At 44.3% G+C, this 25,216-nt stretch overlaps 1 protein-coding gene and 1 pseudogene across 1 annotated transcript in view; one reads left to right on the plus strand and one right to left on the minus strand.

Annotated features, from left to right (window-relative positions):
* Positions 1-22,668, minus strand: part of Map2k1 (mitogen-activated protein kinase kinase 1) — a 62,928-nt gene extending 40,260 nt beyond the window's left edge. Inside the window, exon 1 of the mRNA XM_021171980.3 lies at positions 22,259-22,668. Within this exon, the coding sequence (XP_021027639.1) occupies positions 22,259-22,338 (80 nt within the window). The 5' untranslated portion in view covers positions 22,339-22,668. The remainder of the gene's footprint in view (positions 1-22,258) is intronic.
* Positions 5,195-6,297, plus strand: LOC110301503 (ubiquitin carboxyl-terminal hydrolase isozyme L3-like; annotated as a pseudogene).
* Positions 22,669-25,216: the final 2,548 nt, after the last annotated feature.

Raw genomic sequence — 25,216 nt, forward strand, 5'->3', positions numbered from 1 at the left:
AGAATTGTTACAGTAAAGGAAACGGACACAAACAATAGGAAATGTGTTATGCACTGGGGGCAAAAAAGACAGGCCTGCCCTAGCTCAGCAGGTAAAGGTGCTTGCTGCGAAGTCTATCCATCTGAGTTCCATCCTTGTAATCCAGATGGTGGAGGGAAAGAACTGTCCTCTGACCTATATACACACTGTGGGTTACATGCAACTGTACATATGCACATACATGTACACACACATGCACAAATAAATATAATTTGTTTTTGTTTTTAAGCTGATGATCTAGAGCCAGTGAGATGGCTCAGTGGGTAAAAGCACTTATCATGCAAATTAATAACCTGAGTTTGGGCTGGAGAGATGGCTCAGTGGTTAAGAGCACCGACTGCTCTTCTGGAGGTCCTGAGTTCAAATCCCAGCAACCACATGGTGGCTTACAACCATCCGTAACAAGATCTGACTCCCTCTTCTGGAGTGTCTGAAGACAGCTACAGTGTAATTACATATAATAAATAATAAATAAATCTTTAAAAAAAAAGATTTATTTATTTAATATATATATATATGTCAGATCTCGTTACGGATGGTTGTGAGCCACCATGTGGTTGCTGGGATTTGAACTCTGGACCTTCGGAAGAGCAGTCGGGTGCTCTTACCTGCTGAGCCATCTCACCAGCCCTAAATAAATCTTTAAAAAAAATAAATAAATAACCTGAGTTCAGTCCTCAGAACCCACAAAAAGGTGTACACAATAGTTTGTATCTGTAATCTCAGCACTCCTACTAGAGGCGGAGGCAGAGACCAAAAAAAAAAAAAAAAAAAAACTCCCAGAAATTCACTGGTCAGCTAGCCTGCTGGTATACAGAATAGACTCCCAAAAATTGTCCTCCGACCTCCAACACAGACTGTAATATGGAAACCCTCATACACACAATTTAAAAAAATAAAAATAAAACAAAGAAGAGAATCATCCAGCCCAGACTTCCCCATGTCAGAGCCAACAGTGTGGTCGGAACTGTGATGAGTATGCACAGAGTAGGTGACCACTGCCTAGACAGGAGTGCAGGAAAGGTCTGTGATGGATTTAGCCAAGAGATGGCCTATAGTTGATTATGACATATGTGTGGGTTTCTATCCTTACTGAGGATGTCAAAGAGACTCCCCAGTAAGACGGTATGAGTAAGGAGCCAGGGGAAGATGTTTAGATGATCCCCAACATCTGTCTTCTGTCACAAATGTCAGAGACTGTCCTTCCTCACTGTGCCTCCCCACTAGGGCACACATGCATGCAAAGCCCAGGAAATCCTCCTTACACTGTGGAGAAAAAAGCTGAGCTTCCTGGTGGTGTTGGACAGGCAGATGGCCAGCTAACAAGGCCGGGAGGAGTCTATATTAGGATGCACTAGGCAGTTGTTTCCTAGGCACCTTTTGCAGACTCCTGTTTCACTGAAAATAATTCTTTTGCTTCCTGCACATCACAAAAAATTCCAAGTATGTCCGGTGTTGTCTCTATCCTGAGTCTGTGTGGATAAAGAACAGCTGAAGAGTTCCAGCATCGGAGGCTCTCAGGAAACTAAGAACTTTGTCTCAGCTCACCTGAGAGTGTGAAGTTCCTGGCCTGGGTCGAGCCCTGCCCATTACCATCAGTCCTGTTACTCACAGAACACTGTTTACACCACAGAGTCTAGAAAGCCTTTCTGCTGGAAAAATGTTTTCACACTCATCTTACAGATGTGGAAACAGACTCAAGGATGTAAGAGCATACGCATAAGGCCACACGGTAAGAAGCAGAATCACAATTCAGATTTAAGTTGGCTGGAGCCAAACCTTTCTGTTGTGCAGCACCAGCAGAGGCTGTGCCACTCAGAACACAAGATTCAAAACAGAACTGCTGTGTGCATGCCAACTTCTTCTAACCCTTCTTTCTAGACCCAGATTCTTTCTCTGCCAAACGACAGGACCACAAAAGGACATCTCCAGGGTTCCTTCTAAGAATAAAATTAAATCTACCTACTTGAAACTGGAAAGTATGCTGAATGGTACCTCATCTGATCTACACCCTAAGAGACAGGGTGATTACCATCACCACCACGCCACAGAGAAGCAGCCTGGGCAAAAGATGGTCAAATGTCGAGCTAACAGCTATACCAGGGAGGGAGCTCAAAGCACGCTTCACACATAGCACCTCCATTCCAAAGCACTAAGGCTTAAGCTAAGACTTTTAGACCACTCTGAATTCAGATGGGCCACAGAAGAGACAATTCATTCCTACTCCTTTAGGATGCTGGACTTTGCACTGAACAGCCTTGCACCCACGGGGGCACCACCCAGGAGAGCAAGGCTCTCTCCTGAGGCCATCCTGTAGTTATGGAGCTGGGCCTGCTAACCAAAATTCTCAACCCATCTCAACTTTCTAGAAATTGGACAGACCAGACTTCCCAGAACAGTGCTCCTCTGGATACTCTGCCCCCTACCCACATCATCAGCTGTCAAAGCTCCAAGAGATCCCTGCCGGCTGTTCCCATCATCACTAAAGTCCTTTCTCTTCCGGTCTTTGCACTCTGGGAGGAGACGTTTCTGGATACTTTCCATTATTCCAGCGTCTCCACTTTAATCGCTCTGAACATATTCAGGCATGGGGCTTTAACATTTATTTAAGAAGAAACTCAAAACTTTAATTTCTCAGCTTCTAAAGGGCAATTTTCTAAACCCCAAGTCTGCTAATTACACTGGCGTCCTAAAAATATTATCTCAGTACAATGCCTCCTTTCTACTCCCACATGCCCATCCCCCACATGCACACACATACACTGCAGACTGCCATTTAGACACTGGAGAGTATAATTTAAATGTCTTTAATAGCTTGACTCAAGGGACATTTATACATGATTCTTCAATTTACTTCAGAGCTAAGATCTAAAAGAAGCCTTTACTGAATTCAAAGACTAAATATAAATAGGCAGATGCATAGATAGCAAATACTAGTAACATAATTCAGATAAGAATTTAAATGCAATTTTCAGATTTTTATTTTTATTTATTTTTGGAGAGTCAGACAGCGTCTCACTATGTAACCTTCACTAAGTATGATACTTAGACCAGTCTGGCCTTGAAATTACAGAGACCAACCTGCCTCTGCTTCCCAAGGGCTGAAATTAAAAGCATGCACCACTACACCTAGCCCCATTTTTCAGTTTTTACCTAAATTCCATTTAGGATCAGACATGTTGACACATGCTATGAGTCCCAGCACTTAGGAGAAAGAGACAAGCCAATCAAAGCTTCATAGTAAATTCTGCCTCAATAAAGAAAGAAAGTCTTGGGCTGGAGAGATGGCTCAGTGGTTAAGAGCACCGACTGGTCTTCTGAAGTCCTGAGTTCAATTCCCAGCAACCACATGGTGGCTCACAACCATCTGTAACAAGATCTGATGCCCTTTCCTGGGGTGTCTGAAGACAGCTACAGTGTACTTATATATAATAAATAAATAAATCTTTAAAAAGGAAGGAAGGAAGGAAGGAAGGAAGAGAGAGAGAGAGAGAGAGAAAGTCTATCTTGCAAACCAGTACCTGATATACAAGAAAAATACCTAATATCAGTTCAATGAACATTAAGTATCTTAATCTTTAACAAACAAATTAGAACCACACTGTAATCTGGGGCGAGGTGTGATGATACATGCCTATAATCAATCCCAGCACTACGTCGGGATCCACTGTCATTTTTGTCATAATCTAAATCTATCTGACCTACACAAATGCCATGTATGTGGACAGCAAATAACAGGCAGCTGCTAGCATTTGAGGCACACAAACCTCTGTCATCTGAACTGTTTGGAAGTTGGTCATGTTTGGAAGACAGATGGTTAGCAGCTGCAAGTTCAATTACAAAGTGCCTGGAAGGAAGGCAAAGAAGGAAGCAAAGGGATCCAAGCGCCACTTCATATATTAAGCGTGGAATTCCTTTCCAACAAACATCTTTTATTTCCTTGGGGGAAGCCAACTCGGATATACCCTTTGAACTTAAGAGAAAAGCTTCAGAAGAAAGAATCTAGCAACATAGAGACGGAGTGAAGCTGGGCACAGAAAAAAAAAAATCACTCCTTCTAAATTCTAAGGTTTGTGTTTTAAGGAAAGACAGAAGGCACAGGAGACTCCACTGTGCAGCCATGCTAAGAGCCTGGATCAACTGTGTTCTTTGGTTGAATGAGTTGCCTCTTTTCTCATCCTTCATTTTGTCCTTTGCAAAAGCAAAAGGGCAAGAATTAACTAAAGGACAAGATGATTGACTTCTAGACCAGTACTCACAGACATTATACAATGACAGAAATAGTCTACATGTATGTTGCCCAACACAGTTGCCACAGTGGCCAATAAGGCTTTTAAAGGTAACTAGTATGGCTGAGAAACTGGTATTTAAACTGTACTGAATTTTAGTTAATTTAGATATAAATAGCTATATGTGGGTAATGTCTAGTTTAGAAAAGTACAACACTACAAAATCCTCCTGCATTTTACACAGTGGGGTGGGGAATGATGTTAGCCGAGGGCTGACCTAGGCTCTAACCTAGATCCACAACTTTCCAGTTTACAACCCTATGAAACTACCTAGCTTCCCTGAGCTTTACATCGCCAACCTGTACAATGGACTCTGGTAACCGTTCTTGTAGAATATCCGTGACTACAGAGACCAGAGGTCCTCAGTGAATGCCAGCTGTTTCTTCTTTGGACTCCACCCTACTAGTCTTCTTGCACACATCCATTTTTATTACCTTGAAGACTAAAGCAAGCCTTAGTCCCCATGGGCAGCACTGTGTATCAGGAAAGCAGCTTGCCCAGGAGTTGTCCCAGGTCCCCAGCTTGGGCAAGCCTCAGGTGCTGGAAGGGTCGGGGCCTCCGGAGCCACTGATTTCCGCTCACCCTCTATCCCCTCTGCCTCACATGGTCACCAGCAATTTACACTCCTCCTGTGTCTGGAGCGCAAGCTGAAACATAACTCACCAAAACACCTGTCGCTTGTTTCTGGTACTTTCCCAACTCTTTCCCCTTATCTTTCCCTGCTAAAGATGGTAAGGCTTTTTAATATGAAAATGGCTTAGAATTTTTTTTTTAATTACCACACTCAGAAATAGGGATGCAACAAATTCCATTTATGGTTAACCCAGGAGTTATTTAGTTACCAATATTAAACAAGGCAAGGTCAGAGCTGGAGAGAGGCCAGCGGAGCAGTCATGGAGGGTCAATGCTGGCTGCCGCTGGAGGCCAACCCTGAGGTCACCAACCAGTTTCTCAAGCAATTAGGCCTGCATCCTAACTGGCAGTTTGTTGATGTGTACTGGATGGAGCCTGAACTTCTTAGCATGGTACCAAGACCAGTGTGCGCAATGTTACTCCTCTTCCCTATCACAGACCAGTGTGCGCAATGTTACTCCTCTTCCCTATCACAGACCAGTGTGCGCAATGTTACTCCTCTTCCCTATCACAGACCAGTGTGCGCAATGTTACTCCTCTTCCCTATCACAGACCAGTGTGCGCAATGTTACTCCTCTTCCCTATCACAGACCAGTGTGCGCAATGTTACTCCTCTTCCCTATCACAGACCAGTGTGCGCAATGTTACTCCTCTTCCCTATCACAGACCAGTGTGCGCAATGTTACTCCTCTTCCCTATCACAGACCAGTGTGCGCAATGTTACTCCTCTTCCCTATCAATCACAGAAAAGTATGAAGTCTTCAGAACAGAAGGGGAAGAAAAGATAAAATCTCAAGGACAAGATGTGACATCATCAGTATATTTTATGAAACAAACGATTGGACTAATCCATGCCATTGCGAACAACAAAGACAAGATGCACTTTGAATCAGGGTCAACATTGAAAAAGTTCCTGGAGGAGTCTGTATCAATGAGCCCTGAAGAGAGAGCCAAATACCTGGAGAACTATGACGCTATTCGAGTTACTCATGAAACCAGTGCACATGAAGGTCAGACTGAGGCACCAAGTATAGATGAAAAAGTAGATCTTCATTTATTGTGTTAGTACATGTAGACGGGCATCTCTATGAATTAGATGGACGGAAACCATTTCCAATTAGCCATGGGAAAACTAGCGATGAGACGTTGTTAGAGGATGCCATAAAAGTTTGCAAGAAGTTCATGGAACGCGACCCTAATGAGTTAAGATTTAATGCAATTGCTCTCTCGGCAGCATAGCATCTTGACAGAAACACCAAATACTGTATTATTTGCAACAAAAGTTAAATTTCTGATGCCATAACTAACTCAAAATTTTTAATATTTTCATTAACTTGACTAATTAAACTTTATGTGGAAAACAAACAAACAAGGCAAAAGAGACTGTTGTAGAAGGAATGTTCTAGTACAAGAATAGCCCAGCAGTGGTGGTGCATACCTTTAATCCCAGTACTCAGGAGACACAGGCAGGTGGCTCTCCAAGTTCTAGACTAGCCTGGTCTACAGAGCAAGTTCCAGGACAGCCAGGGCTGCATAGAGAAATCCTATCTTGAAAAACAAAAAATAAAAAACAACAAACAAACAAACAAAAAGCCCCAAACAAACAAAAAAGAATAATAACCTGCCAAAGTCTCTATGTTAATATACTATGATACGAAGCCTAGCCTGGATGGTCTTTCCCGAAACTGAGGCCTCGCCGTCCTTGGGGAAAGCAGCTTTCCTTGCCTTCAATGACTAAGTTTTTTAGTTTTGCTTTTGTTACATTTATGTGTCTGTGGGTACACATGTGCCACTGAGCAAGAGTTAGGTCTCACCTTCCACCATGTGGCTCCCAGGGGCATCAGCAGGCAGGTGGCCTGAATCGCTAAGGCATCTTGGCAGCCCTCAGTGACCAAGGTTTATCAGTAGACACAAATGAGTGATATACAGCACATTTTTGCAATCCTAGTTATTACTGGGATGTTAGGTAGCTCTTCTCTTCCTGTCTCCCTCCCTAACACCACAAGCCCAAAACGAAAGCAGAGATGAAAGGTAGGTTGGCACTATGGTAGGACTTCTGTGTGAACATTCAGTTAGCTTGGCATTCCTGTTAACTCTCTGAAGTCTCATCTGACAAGGGCATTCTTGAGGGACTGTTTACCAGAGGGAAGTACAAAGGCAAAGACGACAAATAATTTAAACTCTGGACTCACTGCAGTTAAGGTCTTTCATTTATTTTGTTTCTTACTTTGTGGTCCTGGAATCAAACCTAGTATCTCATATGATCTAATTTTTAAATGAACATGGCTATGCCAACACAGTAAAAAGAAAATGCACTCACCCTGGACCTACACAAAAGGATGAGGACACCAGATGAAGGCTAGTTAGTCAGGCTCGTCCCTTCAACTCCCCTGAGTCTGGAGCCCAGGCCAATTACACACACTGTTATACTCTTTCTGAAAAAGGAATGCATTGAAGAGTAACTTAAGGTACTGATAGGTCAGTTCCAGAACGGTGTCCATGTCAAGGGCACCACAGCTCCACTCCTCAACTGATATCTCAGGCTCTTTCACTATGGATGGACTTAATCCCCTGTCCCATTTTTTTCTTTCCTCTTCCTCCTCCTCCTTCAAAGACAGGGTTCCACAATTCCAGGCTCTGGCTGGTCTGGAACTTGTTAGGGAGACAAGGCTGGCTTTGAACTCAGAAAGAACTGAATACAGAGATTAAAGACATACACTACCATGGCTGGCACTCTCATTTTCTTATTTTTATATTCTTTCAGCCACCTAAAAGAATAGAATATAGAAGAGGCATTTTTTTTTTTTAGATTCAGACTTTAAAACACTTTTAAAAGAATATTAAAGTTACCAAATAACAATATGGGGGCAACTTGGCAACTTTTCAAGCCATTAAGTACGTCTGAAATCATGCAATACATCCACAAGGTAAGATAAAAGTCCAACTATCTCCTGTTCCAGTAGTAGGAATGAATGTACAAGTTCCTTCAATCTTTGGTGAAAACACTAAAATCTGAGGAGCCGCAAGTCCCCATCTTCTTCTGACAGTCTCTCCTACAAAGCTGGAGAGCTGAAAGAACGAGGGTCTCTTCAGGAGATCTTCTGGAAGCCTCTTTCATGATACTCAACTGTTCCTGAGACACAAGAACCGCCCTTGAGAGCAACCAAGACTACTGAAGGGAAAGCTGCATCTTGCAGACACCACCAATAAATCCAGAAATGAATACACAGACAATCAAAGATAATAAACTTAACAAAGCATAGACTATGAACACTTCATTCAACTCAAAACATGACTGATTTTAAAAAAATACAATTTTTAAAGTGCTCAATTATAATAGCATCAAATAGTAGCTCAGGACACGAGAATATTACCTAAAAGAAAATTAATCAAGATTAGAAAGAGAAAGCCAGAACACAAAAGCACCTGTTAAGATACCCTATCAATTTAAACAAACAAAAAAAGACTATCTAAATTACTTGAGTTGTATTTCTTTAAAAAGAAATAAGAAACAAATCAAAATGCCACCAAAACCAAGTAAAAGTAAGCCTGAAAATAAACAGATGAATAAATAATATTTAATAAGTAAGCTCTAGTAAAATACTAGAACGAGTGGTGGAGAAAAATTAACTTCAGCTGATAACTCTCTCCAATAAACTAATTAATCCCACATAGGCCAAAGGGAGAACAAAAAGGAAGCCACATAGTCCAGCTGGTTTGAAGAGGCAGCAAATCTCTAATGTTAATGAAGAGTGGCTATCCTGTACTCATGGCATACTTGTGAAGGTTAAAAATTAAAATTATTATTTCTTAATACAACAATAAACACATTGGAGACAGTAAAATAATCACATCATTTGTAATACTTTAAAATCAAAGTGCAAACCAGGCATTGTGTGGCACATGTCTGGCATCCAAGCACTCCAAAGGCTAGGTACGGTGATCTACCCTTGGTGGCCAGTCTAGGCTGCAAGGCAAGATTCTCTCTCTCTCTCTCTCTCTCTCTCTCTCTCTCTCTCTCTCAAACACACACACACACACAAAGAATCGAGGACATTTTAGAAAAAATATTGGGGGGAGGGGCTTCCACATGTGACCCAACTGTTTAGCCAGAGAACAGCACAACCCAAACCTACCTCTCCAGCTTCATCTCCTGTGACCTGCGGGGATGACGGTTTCAGAGCTGATCGCCTATCCCCTCCAGATACATCTCAAGCTTCCCTCTGGTGTGAACTGCTCGTCCAGAGCTTCCTGCCACGCCCCTCCCCCATTCCCATGGAAATACTAGCTATCCTTCAAGACCCAGTTCAGATGTCATCACCTCTGGGACAGCAGCTCATGCCCGGATGGAGGTTCCGTCTCCCTCCCCGGAAGGAATGCTACAGGACTTTCTTTGTACCTCTTCTTTAGGGATATTTCTCTTACTCTGCAGCCAGTTTCCTCTACTGCAATCGCCTCCTCCTCCCTTTCCACATCATGTCTGAAGACCTTAGAGGCAGAGACTCTCTCCCATCTGAGTAACCTACAAACAGCTCCCAGCGCAGAACATGCAAGCAAAACTAACATGGAAAGCAGTAAATAATTCCACTTCAAGAGTATGGTGAATAACTAAAAGAAAGCAACTGGCTATTTAAAGGAGCCCTTATACTGCCTCTGAACAACTAAGAAACTATTTTAAAACTAAAACAAAAACAAAAAAACTTACCTAAAAAAATTGCCCAAGCCTCAAGGAAACAGTTGAAATATATAAGTTTGTTCAACCTTTTTTTTTTTTTTGGTTTTTCTCTGTGTAGCCCTGGCTGTCCTGGAACTCCCTCTGTAGACCAGGCTGGCCTCGAACTCAGAAATCCACCTGCTTCTGCTTCCTGAGTGTGCCACCACGCCCAGCTGTTCAACCTATTTTTATATCAGGGTTTATTGCCTGTGATTTGGCAAATTTATAAAAAGAAAAATGTAAAATATACTGGTGGTGTACACCTGTAATCCCAGCACGTGGGAGGCAGAGGCAGGCGGATTTCTGAGTTCGAGGCCAGCCTGGTCTACAGAGTAAGTTCCAGGACAGCTGGGATACACAGAGAAACCCTGTCTCAAAAAACAAACAAACAAACAAAAAAAAAAAAAAAAAAAAAAGAAAGAAAGAAAGAAAGGAAGGAAGGAAGGAAGGAAGGAAACATTTACGAAGTGTCATTAGATAGTAAAACTCTGGAAATCATAGCTATGCTGCAGTTTTATGTCACTCAACACAAACTCAAGTCATCTGAGAGAGCAGAACCTTAATTAAGAAATGGCTCCATAGGTCAACTTCTTTTGAGTGCATGTGTTTGTCTGTCTTTCTTCTCCTTCCTCCCCCTCTCTCACTCTGTTTTTTTGTTTTGCTTTGAGACAGTGTTTTTCTGACCTGGAACTCACTTTGTAGATTAGTCTGGCCTCGAAATCAGAGATCCAAGAACTCAGAAATCCACCAGCCTCTGCCTCTCTCCGTCTGCCTGCCTGTCTGTCTGTCTGTCTGCTTCTCCCTCCCTCCACTCTCCCTCTGCCTGCCTCTGCCTCCAGAGTGCTGGGATTCAAGCCATGAACCTGGCAGGTGGCATTTTCTTAACTAATGAATGAGGACCTAACCCGCTGCAGGTGGTGCCATCCTTGGGCCGGGAGTCTTGGGTTCTATAAGAAAGCAGGCTGGACAAGCCATGGAGAGCAGCCAGTAAGCAGCACTCTCCACTGCTTCTGCATCAGCTTCCACCTCTAGGCTCCCGAGCTGTTAGAGTTCCTGTCCTGACTTCCTTAAGTGATTGGACTAAGGAAGTGGAAGCTAAATAAACCGTTTCCTCTCCAAGTTGCTTTTGGTCATATTTCATCACAGCAATAGTAACCCTGACTGAGGCAATGGCATACATCTTTACTCCCAGCACGAGGGAGGCAGAGGTAGGTGAACCTCTGTGAGGAGAGATCAGCTCAGTCTTCAGAATGAGTCCAGGCCACTCGGGTCTACAGATTGTGGCCCTTTCTCAAAAAAACACCACCAAAAAAAAAAAAAAACAACCAACCTGGAAATCACCTAAATGAACAAGGAAGTCACATTTGCATAGAAAGCCAAACTTTATCACATCTACTCTTCAGCCAACTAAAGTGGCAAGTGTAATGAGTGTGTCCATGTGTAAAAGTGGGAGCAAGCACCAACGAATCTCAGGTAGCTAAACCAGGCACGGGTGCACACCTATAATCCCAGCTACTGGGAGTCAGAAACAAAGGATCCCAAGTTTGAGGTCAGCCTTACTTACATGGTTCAACCCTGTCTCAAAGCAAAGATCTAAAAAATGCTGACTTGGACCAGCAAGATGGCACAGCAGGTAAAGGCACTTGATGACAAACCTGCCGACCTGAATTCAAATCCCCAGGCCCCACCCACCTGGTAGAAAGAGAGAACCCACTCTGGCAAGTCGTTCCCTCTCCCTCTCCGTCTCCCCTCCCCCCATGACACACACACACACACAAACACACAAGAAATAAATTATTAAAATAAAGTGCATATAATATATACAAGTGGAGAATTTAATGAGTGCAAGTTCTTTAAAGTGTTTATAAATCAAGATTATCCTGAAAAGTCAACTACTCAGAGTGAAGAGGAGGTCACAACTCTTGTCCACTCTTTGTTCAGCTCCCCACCCCCTACTTAATCCGACTCCTCTCTGACATCAAAGCAGGATGCCCCTGACAAAGACAGGGAGAAATCTGAGGCAGGATCAGCATTTTCACATTTGGCCCTTTACCAGATCTCAGAACACCTGCTCTTTTAAAACAGAACTCCATTCATCCAGGCATGAATGAACTCAGCAAACAGCTCTCCCGAGATCTGGGACAACAAAACCAGGGGATAGAACAAAAGATCAAAATACATACACACACACACATACATACAGCTCAACCAGAGGAACACTATACCTGGTATTAAAAATCTAGCAAACTACCTAGTGAAGTTATGAATCTTAAGGAACCCACAATCTCTTTACTAAACTAGCATAATCCCTAACCGCAATCTAAACATTTGTCTTTATAACCACAGAAAAGTGTAGTACTCCATCCTCATCAAGGAAGCCTCTTTCTAACAAAGAACATTACAGAAACCCAGAACCAATCAAAATGCAGTTATGGACCCCAGACCCAATGGATGCCTCAGAATAAATTTTGTTCTCTGGGTATCGTAATCTTATTGGGAATTTTTGCAAACAAGACAAAGTGGGAGAGGAATAGAGGCGGACATTACAGAGCACAACTGTAAACTTGGATGCGTCCCTTGCATCCCTTGGGAGGTTAAGGCAAGTGAGCACCAAAGTTAGAGGACAGCAAAACTTGAGAGAGAAAGAGAGAGAGAGAGAGAGAGAGAGAGAGAGAGAGAGAGAGAGAGAGAGAGAGAGAGACTACAGCCACAGATGAACCTTAAAGATGGGTAACATTCATTTATTTAGCACAGGTCCTGGACAAGATGCTAGGGAAACATCAATACAAGAGTCTGTCCTGGCCCTTACAGCAGGTAAATATGATAGCAATTTTAAAACAAAATCAAATCATGCAGGTAGACAGAGATATAGGTTGATGGTACAGCAAATATGTAGCATGTGTAAGGCTCTGGACTTGATCTCTAGAACTGGGGAAAAAAATAAGTGTGCACTTGTGTGTCACTGAGCTGGGGGTAACAGCTTAGATGTGGAACTGAGTAAGACCCTAGGTTTGAACCTCAGCACCACAAACTAAGAAAAGACTACCTTGCAGAAAAGTAAAGGAGGATGTTAAAGGCATATGAGCCCGACCAGACAGATTAAGAAGTGATGTGCTAAGAACAAACTTAGGGCAGTAAAGGTACAACTTCAGTATAGCACAGATAGGCAAACCTGGGAAACAGGAAACTCTGACAGAACATTATATAGTAAGCAAGGGCTCTATCAGCTGCTCTGTTAGTATTCCCTCACTTTCTTTTAAAGGTGCATCAATACATGAGAGTAAAATGTTGTGTCCCTACACAGGGTCTCATGTAGCCCAGGCTGACCTCAAACTGCACAGCTGCAGATGACCTGTAGCTCCTAACTCTCTTAAGCCTTTACTTTCAAGTACTCTGCCCAGTCTATTCAGTGCTTGGGTTTGCCCAAGGGATCCTGAATGTTAGGCAAGCTCTCTACCAAGTGAGCCACATTCCCATCCCAGGCTGTAACTTAAGAGTCTCTTTACCACTTCTGTGTCTGCTACAACAGCAGAGACATTCTTCTCAAGGACACACACCTCAGAAGACCTTACTTTGCTCCTGAGCTGTTCTAAAGGACAGCAACCATATTAGTTATTGCTTTAATGAATCAAGGGAAGCATCCAAGTTCAAAATTCAATGCAAAACCCATTCAAGTAGTCATGGTACAAGCATATAAAGTAAACATGGTAGCAACCTATCTATAACAAGACTCAGAAAACAGAGAGGAGCATTCCAGACCAGCCTACACAGCAAGAATTTTCCTCAAAGGCTGAGAATACAGCTCAGTGGTAAAGCTCTTGCTTAGTATGGTCGAGGACCTGGATTCAATTTCTAGCAAAATAAGCGCATAACCTGTCTTTCTATTCCATATCCCCTTCTTGAAGGGCCTTCACACTAACAGATGTAAGTATGCTCCTTACAAGTCTTCTAGGACTGCTAAGACCATAGAATACAATCCTAATGCAGTTATTAAGTTCTTTCTGTTGTTGCTTTGTTTTTAATATTTTTGAACATTTTATTTGTTATTTGTATGTGTATGGTATTTTGCCTGAATGTTAAGTCTGTGCATCAAATAAATGCAGTACTCATGGAGGCCAGAAGATGTTGGATCTCTTGGGACTGAAGTCATAGACAGCTGTGAGCCACCATGTGGGTCCTCTGTAAAGGCAGTCATAAGCTCTCAACTATTGAACTATCTCTTTAGCCCCTTATTTTTGAGGCAGGGTCTCACTATACATCCCAAGCAGGCCTAGAGCTTGCTATTAAGACCAAGCTGGCCTCAAATTCATAGTCATCTATCTGCCTGTCTCTGCCTCCAAAGCACTGGGATTAAAAGCATGTGCCACCATAGCTTAATAATTAAGATTGAAACTGTCCAAACACCAAGTACCTAATAGCAGGTACCTACTATGTGCCAGACGCTGTTCTACAAGCTATGTAAGGACAAAGCAAAGGCCCAACCATGATAAAGCCTGGACTTTAGTGAGGGCAGAGGACAGACAGACATGTGCTATGCAATATTAGTGGCCAGCCATGCAAACAAACAAAAAGGCAAAATAAAGGGTTAGAGAATGGAGGGGAAAGCAGTCACTCTAAGATGAAGATGTGTCTAACCTATAGCACAGAGGACTCTGAAGCCCAGAGTGAGGGAGACATTGGGGAAAAAAACTAAAGATGTGACCAGATCAGGCCAGGTTAGTCAGGGTAAACCATTAACATCCCACTTTACAGATAAGGAAACTAATGTGAAAATACAAGGGACTTGCCTGTCATCAAATAAAAAGTTAAGTCCTGGGAGATAACTGAACTTCAGCACTTCAATTTCTACTCAGAACACAAGGTTTCTCCTCAAGGCTTCTCAAAAAGATTAGAAGTATTGTTTAAAGAAAATACAGGGTGGGTAGGGGAGTGGGGGGGAGGGTATGGGGGACTTTTGGGATAGCATTGGAAATGTAAATGAGGAAAATACCTAATAAAAATAAAATTTAAAAAAAAGAGGGGGCTGAGAGATGGCTCAGAGGTTAAGAGCACTGACTGTTCTTCTGAAGGTCCTGAGTTCAAATCCCAGCAACCATATGGTGGCTCACAACCATCCATAATGAGATCTGATGCTCTCTTGTGGTGGGTCTGAAGACAGCTACAGTGTACTTACATATAATCAATCAATCAATCAATCAATCAATCAATCTTTGGAGAGAGAGGGCTATAATAAATAAATAAATTTAAAAAAATGTAAGTTAATGGTCAGTCAATCAAACTCATGGTCATGTCAGATACTAACCTGGATTATCATAGAAATATGTATCTTGGATTGAACAGATAATAAATAACCAGAAATGGAAAAAAGAAAGAAAAGAAAAGAAAATACAGAAAGGGCTGGAGAGATGGCTCAGTGGCTAACAGCATAGACTGTTCTTCCAGATGTCCGGAGTTCAATTCCCAGCAACCACATAGTGGCTCACAACCATCTGTAATGGGATCCGATGTCCTCTTCTGGTGTGTCTGGTGTGTACTCAAATAAAACAGATAAATCTCTAAAAAGAAAATACAGAGAGCCAGAAAAATAGATTATCAGGTAAGGGCACTTAGCACCAAGCACAGCAACCTGAGGTTATACCCTGGAGCCCACAGGGTAGAAGAGGAGACTCACAAAAACTGTCCCTTGACCCCCAACTTTGTGTTGTGGCATGCATGCACGCACACACACACACACACAGACACACACGTTAGATATAAAAATGTATATACAATCACAGACAAATTTCAGAGAGTAGCCTGATGCAGAAATAAAGGTGACTACTGTTAAGGAAAGCCATTCCCCACAAGAACAGAAGCACTGACTTTAACCCTACAGAGATCAGAAGCACTGAGTCATGAGCCACATCTGTGTAGCTATTCGTGAGCCCATTTAAAAGGTCGTAAGGGTAATCTTCTTTCAAATTTGTTTTCTTTTCTTTTTTTAAAGAAGATTGACATTTTGTTTTTGTAAGATTTATTCATTTTATGTATGTGAGTACACTGTAGCTGTCTTCAGACACACCAGAGGAGGGCACCAGACCCCATTACAGATGGTTGTGAGCCACCATGTGGTTGCTGGGATTTGAACTCCAGACCTTTGGAAGAGCAGTCAGGTGCTCTTACCCACTGAGCCATCTCACCAGCCCCTCAAATTTGTTTTCTAAGTTTTGTTTTTTCACTATTTTAAAACACCAGCAATGATTTTTCTCTAAAAACCTGCTGTAATAAACATCCTTACCTTTTTTACAATAGATGTCCACATTTTGTAAACACTTAAGTAGTTCTCATTGGTTTTCTATACTTCTAAAAAGCTGCCTTTTCCACATTCAACATCCACAGCTGCCTTGTGGAAACACAGGTTTCTCAGAATCTCAGCCCCTTCAGTAACTGCATGCAATATTGCGACCTGGCACATTTGGAATGGTTGCCTCCAGTCTGAGACTGCTCATCACAGTACTTCTGATACCTGCAGCTGTAAAGCTGGGTGCAGTTACCAACCATGGGGACATGGATACTTGTATTGTGCCGTTTTGTTTTTTTTTGTTTGTTTTGGGTTTTTTTTTTTTTTTTTTTTTTTTTTTTTGGTTTTTTGAGACAGGGTTTCTCTGTGTAGCCCTGGCTGTTCTGGAACTCATTTTGTAGACCAGGCTGGCCTCGAACTCAGAAATCCGCCTGCCTCTGCCTCCCGAGTGCTGGGATTAAAGGCGTGCGCCACCATGCCCGGCTTTGTTTTGTTTTTATGAATAGTTTGTCTACTCATAACTGCCTTATCATAGAACTTGTTTCTAGAGCTAGTTAATATTCGTAAAAGGATATGGTATTAATTGCTTATTTTACCATGTAAAGTGGTCTATGAAGTATTCCTGTACTTATTTTTCTTCAAATTCCCATTTTAAATGTAAAACAGTAATAAATAAATTAAAATGTAATAGAAAATATATATAAAAAATAAAGATTGAATATGGTGGCATGAACTTTTAATGCCAACACTGAAGAGAGAGAAGCAGGCAGATGTCTTTGAGTTTAGGGCTAGCTGATCTACATTGTTAGTTCCATAACAGCCAAAACTACACATTGAGTCCTTGTCTAAAAAAGGTTTATTACATTTATTAAACACATTATATAAATATATTAGAAATATTTTGTTTTGCTTTTTGTTTTATTCTATTTTGGACTTTTGAGATAGGGTTACTCTGTGTAACAGCCCTAGCTGTCTTAGAACTCATTCTGTAGACTAGGCTGGCCTCTAGTCACAGAAATCCACCTGCCTCTGCCTCTCCACTGCTGGGATTAAAGACTCAAGCACACCTACTTACATTAGAAATCTTATTGCCAGGCAGTGGTGGCACAAGCCTTTAATCCCAGCACTTGGGAGGCAGAGGCAGGCAGATTTCTGAGTTTGAGGCCAGCCTGGTCTACAGAGTGAGTTCCAGGACAGCCAGGGCTACACAGAGAAACCCTGTCTCAAAAAACCAAAAAAAAAAAAAAAAAAAAAAGTCTTATTGATTCTGGTTCTCTCAACAACTGTGTACCTAGGATGTTGCAGGTACTATTCTAGTTTCTACTTATAGAGTGTTCAGTCAAGAAAAGAAGCCCAATGCTTAATGTTCTGGTGGTGTGGTGGTTTGAATACGCTCGGCCCATAGGGAGTGGTACTGTTAGGAGGTGTGACCTTGTTGGAGGAATTGTGTCACTGTGGAACTGGGCTTTGGAGGTCTCCTATGCTCAGGCTCTACCCACTGCAGAAGAGAGCTTCCTCCTAGCTGCCTGAGAATGCCAGTCTCTCCTGGTTGCCTTCTAATCAAGATGCGGAACTCACAGGTCCTTCTCCAGCACCATGTCTGCCTGCACGCTGCCATGTTTCCTGTGCTATGATGATAATGAACTAAACCTCTAAAATTGTAAGCCAGCCCCAATTAAATGTTTGCCTTTATAAGAGTTGCCTTGGTCATGGTGTCTCTTCAAGCAATGGAATCCCTAACTAAGACAAGTGTAAAGGACTTTTCAATTCCTAGGTTTAAAAAAATTATAAGACTGGAACTGGATCTAAATGTGTATGCAGGGCCCTTAGTTCAATCCCAGTTCTAAAACAAAACAAAACAAAAACAAAAATCACAGTGGTAAGTACATCTCCTTAAAATCTGAGGAGACATGAGGAAGGGACATATTTCTGGTCCTCTGTGAGAACAAAGGTGATAACTACATCTTCCCTATTGAGGAAAAGAAAAAGGAGAGAGAATAACTCCAAAGGAAACAGCATGTGCAAAGGGCAAGGAGGCGTGCTGCCCATCTCTGGAGGAAGTGAAAGAGGGCAGGAGAAAGAAGCTGCAGGAAGTGTGGTTAGAGAAGGGAGGGGTGGGGACACAGGCAGGGATGGGGCACAGGCAGGGATGAACAGGCAGGGGTGGGGCACAGGCAGGGATGGGGGCACAGGCAGGGATGAACAGGCAGGGGTGGGGCACAGGCAGGGGTGGGGCACAGGCAGGAATGGAGGAACAGGCAGGGGTGGGGCACAGGCAGGGATAGGGGCACAGGCAGGAATGGAGGAACAGGCAGGGATAGGGGCACAGGCAGGGATGGGGGCACAGGCAGGGGTGGGGCACAGGCAGGGGTGGGGCACAGGCAGGGGTGGGGCACAGGCAGGGGTGGGGCACAGGCAGGGGTGGGGCACAGGCAGGGATAGGGGCACAGGCAGGAATGGAGGAACAGGCAGGGATAGGGGCACAGGCAGGGATGGGGGCACAGGCAGGGATAGGGGCACAGGCAGGGATAGGGGCACAGGCAGGGATAAGGGCACAGGCAGGGATAAGGGCACAGGCAGGGGTGGGGCACAGGCAGGGGTGGGGCACAGGCAGGGGTGGGGCACAGGCAGGGATGGGGGCACAGGCAGGGATGGGGGCACAGGCAGGGATAGGGGCACAGGCAGGGATAGGGGCACAGGCAGGCAGCTTTCTCAGATTTCCTCACCCCAGCATGATGAGGTGGGACTTTATTCTAACTGCAATGGAACCAGGAAAAACAAAAAACAACAAACGATGATGCAATCTTATTTCTAATTTATTTCATTATAATACTTAGGAGTCTAGCAATATACTCCATATATTAAGTAAGAAAGATACTTCTCCATTTTTCCTCCAGGGACCCCTAAAACTTACATAAACTGCAGGGCCCATATTACTAGCTTCTTCCTTGAATGAGTAAGTGCTATGTTAACAGCAAGCACTCAAAGTGTCAGGGGAAAAGCAACCTTGACAGTTTGACACCAAGAATTCCTCACTTATTGCTGGGTATTTTCTTCTTCCTCTTCCTTACCTCACATTTTCTCATGTTTGAAATCAGCCGTGGTGTAAGCACAAAGATCAGAAGCACAAGGGTTCTTTCTGTTGACAGCCCAAGATAGGAGAGGCTTTGCTTGAGAAACATGCCCCAGGGTAAGCTGTGAAGAGGAGTACAGCACTGTCCCCCCTCGCCCCAATTAGTGCTAGGAAACAAGGGGGAACAGTCCCTGTTTGTCTCCAGCAGCCTACACAGAAATGTCTCCTATTGTCACCCAGCCATGAGTCATGGAGGTAGATGCAGATTGCACAGAAAACTAAGCTAAAGGGTTGTTTGTCCAGAGGCATCTTAACACACCCATCCACCATCAAAGGACATGACCTGTCAAGGTCTACCAGCCTCTCAACAACCAACCCAAAGCACCAGAGGTGGACTGTTCTGGAAGGTTCATTTAATCACAACTACTGTAAGTTAGTTCTATTAAGAGGACTATTTGTTCTGTTAAAATTATACAAATAAGCCAATGCCCAGAGACTTGTCCAGGCTCACAAAACTACAAGTAACAGAGCCAGGCTTCAAATCCAGAGTGATCCAGCACATAATCTCTGAAGCAAACCACTGTTAAGAACCTCACAATCACCGGGCGTGGTGGCGCACGCCTTTAATCCCAGCACTCGGGAGGCAGAGGCAGGCGGATTTCTGAGTTCGAGGCCAGCCTGGTCTACAGAGTGAGTTCCAGGACAGCCAGGGCTACACAGAGAAACCCTGTCTCAAAAAACAAAACAAAAAAACAGAACCTCACAATCCCATCCAAAATTTTCTGCCATCAACTCAGAGGTAGTTTCCTCTTATATTCCTGATTCTGTTTCTTTAAAAAAACAAAAACAAAATAAAAAACTAAAACAGTGGTAGCATTTGCCTTTAATCCCAGCACTTGGGAGGCAGAGGCAAGTTAGAGGTTAGCCTGGTCTATAAAGTGAGTCCCAGGACAACCATGGCTACTAAGTGAGACCCTACCTCAAACAAACAAAAATTTTAAAAATGTACTGTCTTTGTATGTGTGGGTGCGGGCATGCAGATTCCACAACATTTGTGTGGAGGTCAGAGGATAACTTTCAGGAGTTGCTTCTCTACATCCACTGCAGGATTTGGGGACTGAAAGATCATCAGGTTTGCACAGCCAGCGCTTTCACAGAGCTATTCCTCTGGCACCCTAGTCAGTTCTTTACATGAAAGCTACCTTTCCTTTAAAGGAATACAGTTACAGCGTCAAAAAGAACAAGAGCATGACAACAGGTATCTCCACGTTCAAAAGCAAAGATTTGAAGGTAGATAGGGCCCTAACCTTTGACAAGAATCTAGAGTGAACAAAACTTATCCTAAGGGTTGGAAAGGTGACCCAGCAGTTTGAAAACTTAAGAGCCCTTACTGTTTCTGCAGGTGATAGGGGACTAGAGTTCAGTTTCTAGCACTCGTGGCTCACAACTAGCTCCAACGAATCCAGGGAATCTGATAGCTCTGGCCTCCAAGGGCACCTCACTCATGTGCACGTACCCATGCAGACAAACATACACATGTATCATTAAAAATAATATAATTTACACCCAACCATTGGACTGAAGTCGGGAACCCTTATGGTTGAATTAGGCAAAAAATTAAAGAAGCTGAAGGGGAGAGCAACCCCATAGAAGACCAGCAGTCTCAACTAACCCAGACCCCAGGGAGCACCCGGAGACTGAGCCACCAACCAGGAGCATACACCCATACACCAGCTGGTCCGAGGTCCCTGGCACATATATAACAGAGAACTGCCTGGTCTGGTCTCAGGAGGAGAGAATGAGCTTAATCCTGGAAAGAGACTTAAGGCTCCAGGGAAGGGGGAGGCCTGGGGGGAGGGGGCACTCTCAGAGGCAAGGAGGAGGAGGAGGAATGTGATGAGGAACTGTGGGAGGGGAGACTGAAGGGGACAACAACTTTAATGTAAATAAATAATAAAAAAATAAAAAATAATATGATTAAAAAAATCTATGCCAGCCTGGGTTACACATATAGACCCTACCCATCCCACTCCATTGTCTCACAAAAATATCTGTCCTGAAAAGAGTTGCTGAAGAATACCTTACCTTGAAAGAGGGGAGGGGGACTTGCTGTCTGTTTTACAGGGGGCCAACTGCTGTACATACAAACTGAACAAATGCTAACTATGCTGCTCAAAGACATATGTTACAAATCCAACGTCAAGGGCAACGTCAAGGACCTAAAGAAGAGATGTGTTTGAAGCAAGTCTTAATAAATAATCTGGCTATGCTCACACAAGTCCACCACTACCAGCCCTGCCATTGATACTACTGCAGGTATCAATGACAGTCACCATACCAACAGGTCCTGAGTTATTAAAATCCAGGGAAAGGAGAAAGGGGGGTTACAATAATCTCCAAAGGACAGAATGCCTGAAGCTACTTTCATTTTATCAGATACCTCTCAAGTCTCCTGACCTCAGGGAAAGATGAAGAAGGAACCCAACAGGTGGGCTCAGAAACCCACCTTATGAAATAAACTCTTGTCTGTCTGTAAGCAACACTGGCCCCTGCAGATACCGAGCAACCTTTGGTTTTGTTTCCCTGGTCATCGTTCTTATGCCTCAAGTCAATTTCCGGCTCCCGGTCATCTAAGCAAAGCTGAATAACCGGTGAGGGGATGAACTGTTGCATGAACGGACAGATAGAGACTCGTCCCTCGAGCAAGGTACTTCTCAAGAAAAAGGCCACGGATGAGGGAGTCCCCAAAGTGAACCAGGGAAAAGCCATGGGGAAATCTGTGAACACACGCCCCCGCTGGCCAGGCGACCAACCGGCCACAAGGCCCCACAGGTGTCAGGCACCAAAAGTAAATGGGGCTCAACCATCCCAAGTCCACACTCAGACCCCGAGGAGGTCTCAAAGGCTAATGAGAAGCGACCTGAATTTGCTCTGCGTCTTGTTACAGACCAGAATCCCAGAGTATGCCCTTTAGGCAATAGCTAGAGGGAACGCACTAGGTTTCGTTTTCTTGGGCGAAGATTGATGTCGGTGGCCAGGGGAGACAGACACTGTTGGGAAAGAGGGGGATCGGGACTTGTAGGATGCACGGTCGATGTGAGTCAGGCACCCAATCAGTGCTTAGTCACCGATAGCCCGGCGGCCGGAGTTCCTCGCCCCCCGCCAGCCGGGCCGTACGTGACGAAGCCTCGCCTGGCGGTGGCGGCCTCCCGGCCACTCCCGGTACTCACTCGGCCGAGCTGGTCCCGTTAACCGCCGAGCCATCGGGGGCCGGGTTCAGCTGGATGGGCGTCGGCTTCTTCTTGGGCATCTTGCAGCCGGGAAACAGCCTGCAACTCAGCAGGGAGCGCGCGGCCGCTTCTCGCTTCCTCCCTCGGCTCTGCCCAGAGTCGGGGCGGCTCGATCAACGCCGCGCTCCTGGGACCCTCCGCCCAACCCACGCGGAGAACCAGCTGCGCGCGCTCGCCGGTCGGGGACTCTCGCCTCAGCACACCGGTTCCTTGGGCTCGGACGGCCCCCTGCGCACTCCCCACAGCTCAGCTACAGCCCCAGCCCAGAGAAAGTGCGGCCACCGCTGCTCCGGCGCTCCGAGACGCCACGCACAGACGTCCCAGTAAGGGACTGGAGGGCGAGGGAGGGGCGGGGAAATGGGCAGGCCCCGCCCCCACGGGGCTGCAGCGCTTCCCTCACGCCCGCCTGACTCCGCCCCCGTCGCTTCGTGGACAGCCAATGGGGACTAGCCTCAGAGGCAGATGACGCGGAAATACGTCACGGGAGGCGCGGCGCACTGGCTTGGGGCGGAGTTAAAGGAAGGCTTTCCGGGCGCCCTCTGCTGACCAGTGGTATCCAGGTGGCTGCTGTACGAGGTTCTTGCACGCAGGTCATCTTGCCTTTGAGTGGGGCTGCTTGGCCTATTTATCTCACCTCTTCTCCTCCCTTGGGCTGGGTCATTTTGACCCAGACAAAAGTACAAAATAAATAAGAAAAGGACCCCTTTTCGTGTCCTGAGGTCAGGCGGAATTGAGTAAGAGAAAACTAAATTGGGGGGACTGGTGAGATGGCTCAGTGGGTAAGAGCACCCGACTGCTCTTCTGAAGGTCCAGAGTTCAAATCCCAGCAACCACATGGTGGCTCACAACCATCTGTAACAAAGATCTGATGCCCTCTTCTGGAGTGTCTGAAGACAGCTACAGTGTACTTACATATAATAAATAAATAAATCTTTAAAAAAAAAAAAAAGAAAACTAAATTGATCAAAAGCCAGGAGTGCACACTTTTAATTCCAATACAAGAGGCAGAGACAGGCTGATGTGTACGCATTCGAAGCCAGCTTGGTCTACACAGCCAGGGATACATTGTGAGACCCAGTCTCAAAATAAAAGAAAAATTGTCAAGCGACTCCTTAAACCAAACTGGCATGATTTTTCTATTTTAATTCTCCTAAAATGGAGGTACACAGCTGAGAACTCTGTGCTGCAGAGGTGGTAAATTGGTGAAGCCTATTTTGAGAGCAGATTGAAGTCTAATTAATGGGGTCAGCCGACCTAAATGTATCCAATCTCATATCCTCTTTTTCGTTTTCTAAGCCTTTTGGCAAAGTCAAGTTTAGAGTAGCCTGGACACCTAGCGCAGAAGTTGAGGGTGTTTCTTGCTTTAGCAGGACTCTAGCTGGGTTCCCTGCATTCATGTTTGGGCAGCTCACAACCACCTGTAAGTTCCAGCTGTAGTAGATACCATGCCTCCAGCCTCTGAGGGTACATGTACTCTTGTGTACATACCCAAACACACACAAACATCATTAAAAATAAAGTCAGGCCGGGCGGTGGTGGCGCACGCCTTTAATCCCAGCACTTGGGAGGCAGAGGCAGGTGGATTTCTGAGTTCGAGGCCAGCCTGGTCTACAAAGTGAGTTCCAGGACAGCCAGAGCTATACAGAGAAACCCTGTCTCGAAAAACCAAAAAAATAAAAAATAAAATAAAAATAAATAAAGTCGGGCACACACTTTTAATCCCAGCACTTGGTAGGCAGAAACAGGCAGAAATCCCTAGTTGGAGACCAACCTGGTCTACAGAGTGAGTTCCAAGACAGCCAGGGCTACACAGAGAAACCCTGTCTTGAAAAATTAAAATGATGATAATAATAAATCAGATAAATCTTTTTTTTTAAATCACCACCACATAAATAGGTATTGTGGGGCATGCACTGACCAAACGGAGGTAGGAGGATCAGAGGGCCGTCCTCAGCTACCTAGCAAGTTCCAGGCCTAACCTGGGCCACATGAAACACTGTCTATCTTGCCCACCCCTAAAGATTCTAAGTTTAGTCTACCAACTTCCCATTTAATCTATCAGTATCAAGATAAACAAATATTGTTTTATCCTGTCTTTCTGTGAGGGTTGTTGGAGCATAAGATGTGAATTGATCAAATAGCTCAATAGTTCATATTCAGAAAAAAAAAATGCAGTTTCAGGGGCTGGAGACATGGCTCAGTGATTAAGAGGACATGTTGCTCTTGCTGAGAGCCCGGGCTCATACCCAGCACCTGCATGATGGTTCCCAACTATCCACCACTCGAGTTCCAGGAGAGCCTGCATTCTCTGCTGACCCCCAAGGGCACCAGGCACACACATGGTGCACATATGTACATGCAGGCAAAACACAAATACATATAAAACAAAAATGAATAAATCTCTGAAAATACACATTCCAGCTTCCTCTTTTTAAACCACTCAGACTTAATGACACTAGGTATAAGGAGCAGATAAGCATCTGCCCCGGGTGTGCCCGAGCCAGGTGTGACAGGAAACTCGCAGGTAAGGAGGCTGTGGAAAGCTGAGGCAAGAGACTTAACTTCCAGGCAGGGAGGAAGCCCGAAGGGGTATTTCTCATTGCCGAATAACTCCACCTCCAGATAGCAAGACATCCAGGTGGGGAAGGCCTAGCATTTTAGGTGAAAGGTTGTTTATCTACAACATGGTTGATCACATAACTAGAATGTTAAATATAACTGCATTACTCTCCTCTTAGCTGTAACAAAACGCCAACAAGAGGCACTTAAAGAAGGAAAGGGTTATATTGGCTCATATCCATCATGGTAGGGAAACATGGTGGCCGGCACTTGAGGCCACTGGTCCCAGCATCCAAAGTCAGAAAGCAAGAGAGATGGGAATAGTTTCCAGCCCTTGTT

Source organism: Mus caroli, unplaced genomic scaffold, assembly GCF_978045245.1.
Source record: "Mus caroli unplaced genomic scaffold, Mus_caroli_1 scaffold_11, whole genome shotgun sequence".
NCBI lineage: Eukaryota > Metazoa > Chordata > Mammalia > Rodentia > Muridae > Mus > Mus caroli.